Here is a 7,182-nt window from a genome sequence, read left to right as displayed (position 1 = left end):
CTTACTGATCACCCTCAACAGCACTTCGAAGGAGGTTACTGATCACCCTCAACAGCACCCCCAAGGAGGTTACTGTTCGCCCTCAACAGCACTTCAAAGAGGTTACTGATCACCCTCAACAACACTCCCAAGGAGGTTACTGTTCACCAACAACTGCATTCAAAGAGAGGTTACTGATCACCCTCAACAGCACTCCCAAGGAGGTTATCAGTCACCCTCAACAGCACTCGCAGGGAGGGTACCGATCAACCTCAACAGCACTTCGAAGGAGGTTACTGATCACCCTCAACAGCACCCCCAAGGAGGTTACTGTTCGCCCTCAAAAGCACTCCCAAAGAGGTTACTGATCACCCTCAACAGCATTCAAAGAGAGGTTACTGATCACCCTCAACAGCACTCCCAAGGAGGTTATAAATCACCCACAACAACACTCGCAGGGAAGTTACTGATCACCCTCAACAGCACTCCCAAGGAGGTTACTGTTCACCCTCAACAGCACTCCCAATGAGGTTACTGATCACCCTGAACAGCACTCCCAAGGAGTTTACTGATCACCCTCAAAAGCACTTCCAAAGAGGTTACTGATCACCCTGAACAGCACTTTCAAGGAGGTTATCAATCACCCACAACAGCACTCGCAGAGAGGTTATGGATCACCCTCTTACAGATGAAGAGGAAGAAGATGAGGAAGGTTAACATAAGGAACACCCTCATCAAAAGAGTGGCTGTTTGGTCGCCATCTCCTCCCAAAGCACTCCATTAGAAGACCGGTTAACACCATTGACCCACCATTGAGATGAGGTTACAACAGACCAATGGGTGCTAGGCATGGCACAGAAAGGAAGGGCGCTGCTTGGAAAGTGGCCAGATACTGTGATGCGAGCCAGCAAGACAAAGAGGAAACCTCTGCCTGAACTGCTAGCTGGGGTCAAACACGGAGGTCAAGTGAGTCATACACAGGAGCTGCCAGCAGTAAAAACTGAGGTCAAGGAAGCTAAACACAGGAGGCGCCGGAAGCAAGCACAGAGGTCAAGGGAGCCATACACAGGAGGCGCCGGAAGCAAGCACAGAGGTCAAGGGAGCCATACACAGGAGGCGCCGGAAGCAAGCACAGAGGTCAAGGGAGCCATACACAGGAGGTGCCAGCAGTAAAAACTGAGGTCAAGGAAGCTAAACACAGGAGGCGCCGGAAGCAAGCACAGAGGTCAAGGGAGCCATACACAGGAGGCGCCGGAAGCAAGCACAGAGGTCAAGGGATCCATACACAGGAGGCGCCGGAAGCAAGCACAGAGGTCAAGGGAGCCATACACAGGAGCTGCCGAAAGCAAGCACGGAGGTCAAGGGAGCCATACACAGGAGGCGACAGAAGCAAGCACAGAGGTCAAGGGAGCTAAACACAGGAGGCGCCGGAAGCAAGCACGGAGGTCAAGGGAGTCATACACAGGAGGTGCCGAAAGCAAGCACGGAGGTCAAGGGAGCCATACACAGGAGCTGCCATCAGTAAAAACTGAGGTCAAGGAAGCTAAACACAGGAGGCGCCGAAAGCAAGCACGGAGGTCAAGTGAGTCATACACAGGAGCTGCCATCAGTAAAAACTGAGGTCAAGGAAGCTAAACACAGGAGGCGCCGAAAGCAAGCACGGAGGTCAAGGGAGCCATACACAGGAGCTGCCGAAAGCAAGCACGGAGGTCAAGGGAGCCATACACAGGAGCTGCCGAAAGCAAGCACGGAGGTCAAGGGAGCCATACACAGGAGCTGCCGAAAGCAAGCACGGAGGTCAAGGGAGCCATACACAGGAGCTGCCGAAAGCAAGCACGGAGGTCAAGGGAGCCATACACAGGAGCTGCCGAAAGCAAGCACGGAGGTCAAGTGAGTCATACACAGGAGCTGCCATCAGTAAAAACTGAGGTCAAGGAAGCTAAACACAGGAGGCGCCGGAAGCAAGCACGGAGGTCAAGGGAGTCATACACAGGAGGTGCCGAAAGCAAGCACGGAGGTCAAGGGAGCCATACACAGGAGGCGACAGAAGCAAGCACAGAGGTCAAGGGAGCCATACACAGGAGCCGCTGGAAGCAAGCACAGAGGTCAAGGGAGCCATACACAGGAGGCGCCGGAAGCAAGCACAGAGGTCAAGGGAGCCATACACAGGAGCTGCCGAAAGCAAGCACGGAGGTCAAGGGAGCCATACACAGGAGGCGCCGGAAGCAAGCACGGAGGTCAAGGGAGCCATACACAGGAGGCGCCAGAAGCAAGCACAGAGGTCAAGGGAGCCATACACAGGAGGCGCCGGAAGCAAGTACGGAGGTCAAGGGAGCCATACACAGGAGTTGCCGAAAGCAAGCACGGAGGTCAAGGGAGCCATACACAGGAGGCGCCGGAAGCAAGCACGGAGGTCAAGGGAGCCATACACAGGAGGCGCCGGAAGCAAGCACGGAGGTCAAGGGAGCCATACACAGGAGGCGCCAGAAGCAAGCACAGAGGTCAAGGGAGCCATACACAGGAGGCGCCGGAAGCAAGTACGGAGGTCAAGGGAGCCATACACAGGAGTTGCCAGCAGTAAAAACTGAGGTCAAGGAAGCTAAACACAGGAGGCGCCGGAAGCAAGCACGGAGGTCAAGGGAGTCATACACAGGAGGTGCCGAAAGCAAGCACGGAGGTCAAGGGAGCCATACACAGGAGCTGCCGAAAGCAAGCACGGAGGTCAAGGGAGCCATACACAGGAGGCGCCGGAAGCAAGCACGGAGGTCAAGGGAGCCATACACAGGAGGCGCCAGAAGCAAGCACAGAGGTCAAGGGAGCCATACACAGGAGCCGCTGGAAGCAAGCACGGAGGTCAAGGGAGCCATACACAGGAGCCGCTGGAAGCAAGCACAGAGGTCAAGGGAGCCATGCACAGGAGCCGTCGGAAGCAAGCACATAGGTCAAGGGAGCCATACACAGGAGGCGCCGGAAGCAAGTACGGAGGTCAAGGGAGCCATACACAGGAGGCGCCAGAAGCAAGCACAGAGGTCAAGGGAGCCATACACAGGAGCCGCTGGAAGCAAGCACGGAGGTCAAGGGAGCCATACACAGGAGCGGCTGAAAGCAAGCACGGAGGTCAAGGGAGCCATACACAGGAGGCGCCGGAAGCAAGCACGGAGGTCAAGGGAGCCATACACAGGAGGCGCCAGAAGCAAGCACAGAGGTCAAGGGAGCCATACACAGGAGGTGCCGGAAGCAAGTACGGAGGTCAAGGGAGCCATACACAGGAGTTGCCAGCAGTAAAAACTGAGGTCAAGGAAGCTAAACACAGGAGGCGCCGGAAGCAAGCACGAAGGTCAAGGGAGCCATACACAGGAGCTGCCGAAAGCAAGCACGGAGGTCAAGGGAGCCATACACAGGAGGCGCCGGAAGCAAGCACGGAGGTCAAGGGAATCATACACAGGAGGTGCCAGCAGTAAAAACTGAGGTCAAGGAAGCTAAACACAGGAGGCGCCGGAAGCAAGCACGGAGGTCAAGGGAGTCATACACATGAGGTGCCGAAAGCAAGTACGGAGGTCAAGGGAGCCATACACAGGAGGCGCCAGAAGCAAGCACAGAGGTCAAGGGAGCCATACACAGGAGCCGCTGGAAGCAAGCACATAGGTCAAGGGAGCCATACACAGGAGGTGCCGAAAGCAAGCACGGAGGTCAAGGGAGCTATACACACGAGGCGCCGAAAGCAAGCACAGAGGTCAAGGGAGCCATACACAGGAGTTGCCAGCAGTACAAACTGAGGTCAAGGAAGCTAAACACAGGAGGTGCCGGAAGCAAGCACGGAGGTCAAGGGAGTCATACACAGGAGGTGCCGAAAGCAAGCACGGAGGTCAAGGGAGCCATACACAGGAGGCACCGGAAGCAAGCACGAAGGTCAAGGCAGCCATACACAGGAGCTGCCGAAAGCAAGCACGGAGGTCAAGGGAGCCATACACAGGAGGCGCCGGAAGCAAGCACAGAGGTCAAGGGAGCCATACACAGGAGCCGCCGGAAGCAAGCACATAGGTCAAGGGAGCCATACACAGGAGGCGCCGGAAGCAAGTACGGAGGTCAAGGGAGCCATACACAGGAGGCGCCAGAAGCAAGCACAGAGGTCAAGGGAGCCATACACAGGAGCCGCTGGAAGCAAGCACAGAGGTCAAGGGAGCCATGCACAGGAGCCGCCGGAAGGAAGCACATAGGTCAAGGGAGCCATACACAGGAGCCGCCGGAAGGAAGCACGGAGGTCAAGGGAGCTATACACACGAGGCGCCGAAAGCAAGCACGGAGGTCAAGGGAGCCATACACAGGAGCCGCTGGAAGCAAGCACGGAGGTCAAGGGAGCCATACACAGGAGGCGCCGGAAGCAAGCACGGAGGTCAAGGGAGCCATACACAGGAGGCGCCAGAAGCAAGCACAGAGGTCAAGGGAGCCATACACAGGAGGTGCCGAAAGCAAGCACGGAGGTCAAGGGAGCCATACACAGGAGGCGCCGGAAGGAAGCACGGAGGTCAAGGGAGCCATACACAGGAGGCGCCGAAAGCAAGCACGGAGGTCAAGGGAGCCATACACAGGAGGCGCCGGAAGGAAGCACGGAGGTCAAGGGAGCCATACACAGGAGGCGCCGGAAGGAAGCACGGAGGTCAAGGGAGCTATACACACGAGGCGCCGAAAGCAAGCAAGGCACGTCCTCCCATACTCACCCATTCTGGAGCGTGTCCACTCAAAAGGTTTGTCAAAATGCAAACATGTTGTATCTGAGCACTCACATCACAAGAGGCAGGTTATCAGCACCATCCACCTCATGTAGGATCATTGCAACCCAGTCCCAAACACATCTATGACTTCATGTGGCTGCCTGCCCTTCATTATCAGTTAGGAGGCCGTCATCACCAAAAGGGTTCCCGGTGCGCTGTCTCTCACTAGATGAATGCCCAGTAAAGGCAGAGAAGATGTTTTGGGTTTTAATTGTACAGGAATTAGATCTTGCACAGGAGGCTCTGTTCACAAGTACATTAGAGTGACTTGGCAATGGCCGGGAGTAGCAAGGGCAGGTACATTATGGTATGTTGACTTATACCGCGCACCACTGCCATTTGCATGGTCTCCAGGCACTCACGTGGCTCTGCAAGAAAGTGGGTGGAGTTGGTTAGTGAGGGAAGAGGGATAGGATAGAGGTTGTGCTCTTCTGTTGATGCGTGCAGAACCAGGAGAAGCAGGTGTCTGTGCGTGCCAGCTTTCTGAGTGTGCTTTATCATGTGCACTGGGCTTGTGCCCAGAGAGGTAACGTCCAGTGTCTGGGTTCTTTGTGACTGTTTGTTCTGTTGACGCCATTAGCGGTGGTTGGGTGTTAGGGAGTATTCTCTGTTAAGGCTAATTTCCCAAACCTAGTGAGTCCCCCAGCAGCTTTGCTGGATTTTTGGGGTTTATTTTTTTTCTCCTGCTAAGAGTGAGACTCTTTTTCTCCCACTCTTAGACATGATTTGAGATATCCATTGACTTTGTAATGTGTTTTATGGGCTATGGGGTCTTTTACTCCATAGGGTTTCATGTGGTTTTTTGGTAAGTGTGTTACACAGCACCCTCAGTGCAGTAACACAGGGGTGTCATAGTGACCCCCAAACATAGACTCCGTACCCTAGGACTGACTACTGTCTCCCAGGGAATGTAAAGTCACCATTGGCTTTACTAGTCCTAAATTGTGAACAGAACCAGTACAAACCATCATATTGTGGACGTACTGGTAGGGGCGATTTGATTGCCCCTGGGTCTGTTGTTCGAGGGGGTACTGTCCAGTCCCCCCTGAGCGAGTTTTGGCTGCTGGCAGTGGATACTACTTTTTATATTCAACCGCGAATATATTCCTATGGGATTTTCCCATTGTTCGAGGCTAATACTTTTTAACATAGCCTCAAACATACCGCTGGTTTATTTATTTAATATTAATTCACCGGTTGGTATTTTTTGCCAGAACTCTGTTCCAAAATGGCGTTTGTGTTTGCTTCTGTGACTCCAACCCAAGTCGAGCCCTTTGTTCCACTTTTTGGCGGGCTTCTCCACAGAAGCCTCAAAAAGTGGTGCCACTCTGTCTGGGTACCACAGGGGGTGTGGGAAGGGGTTTAGGCACCCTGGACTGAGTTGCCTCGGCAACTCAAGTCGCACTCTTGTGTGATTGGCCCAGTGGTGAGCCGCCCGGCTCACCACTTAGCATGTTTGAGTGACAGCTAGGACTGATGAATGGGGGTTTTCTGCATAAAAGCAGGGCTTTTGGGACTGTGACTTCAGACGTCGCCACAGGACCAAAGAATCCGAAGAGGGAGAAGCTGAGCCGACTTGCAACGACGACACCACCGGTGGAACCCTGCTGAACCGACTCACCACTTCTTCCAACGACAGAGGAGATCTTCATCCCGAAGAGCCTTCCTTTGACTGGTGGGGATAACCAGTTTGCCCGCCTTTTCGCCTTCCCGGATCATCTCGTGGCCGCCTTGCCTGTGCCAAGCACCCCGGCAACCGGGACACCACGTTTTTCCACTACTGCGAATAAAAGGGTAGTACCTTTTTACCGGAGAGCTCCGTGGCTGATTTCTTCCCTGGCAGTGCAACGACCTTCAGCTTTCCTCCACGTCGAGATCTTCGGATCTCACTGGAGGATTCTCTCCACTTTCAAGGTACTGTGTCCACCTGGCACCCCTCGCAACGGTCTGTGTGGGGTGTCTCGTAAATCCTCAACTTACCACTTGGGTTGGCCCTAGGCTGGCTAACTGAACTTTTCTGAGCTGAACTGATTCCTTTTTAAACTCTCTGCAAGACTTTCCAAGCCTTTTAAACTGTGTGATCCTGGGCGCATTGGTGTGCTACTCTCTCCAAGAGGGAGGCTGGCCTCTGAACTTTTTGCTCACAAGTAGACTTTGACTTTCCTGCCTTGCTGAGTGCTTCTAAAGTATTGTGTTGTGTGCTGTTCCTAATTTCTGTCTTTTCCCTCCCTTTTTCTTGAACTTTTTGGAGTGCCATCTTTAGTTAAGCGCTCACCTCTGTCTGGAAATAAGTGGTGTTAACTAAGACTTGTTCAATAAGTGATCAGGGATGTATATATATTAATAGTGACTGTGTTTTTGAACTTGCTTATAATAATAGTGCTAGAGTGTTTCTAAGTGTGTCTTTAAATAAATAATTATATACTTGATA

The 7,182-nt window shown here is 53.6% G+C and overlaps 1 protein-coding gene across 1 annotated transcript; it reads left to right on the top strand.

Annotated features, from left to right (window-relative positions):
• Positions 1-828: 828 nt before the first annotated feature.
• On the top strand, positions 829-3,264 carry LOC138515417 (filaggrin-like). The gene is made up of 2 exons (XM_069630264.1): positions 829-945; positions 1,621-3,264. The coding sequence occupies exons 1-2, from the start codon at positions 829-831 to the stop codon at positions 3,262-3,264; spliced, it is 1,761 nt and encodes a 586-aa protein (XP_069486365.1).
• Positions 3,265-7,182: the final 3,918 nt, after the last annotated feature.

This window comes from Ambystoma mexicanum, chromosome 6q (assembly GCF_040938575.1).
Source record: "Ambystoma mexicanum isolate Mex_15411 chromosome 6q, UKY_AmexF1_1, whole genome shotgun sequence".
Lineage (NCBI taxonomy): Eukaryota > Metazoa > Chordata > Amphibia > Caudata > Ambystomatidae > Ambystoma > Ambystoma mexicanum.
The sequence above is the reverse complement of the archived record's forward strand: the minus strand, read 5'-3'. Positions and strand labels throughout refer to the sequence as shown.

Bases quoted from the DNA above. Each gene is read 5' to 3' on its own strand.
- LOC138515417 (XM_069630264.1), top strand. From the start codon at position 829: ATGGCACAGAAAGGAAGGGCGCTGCTTGGAAAGTGGCCAGATACTGTG. The intron at 946-1,620 runs GTGAGTCATACA...AGCTAAACACAG, and splicing joins GGGTCAAACACGGAGGTCAA to GAGGCGCCGAAAGCAAGCAC.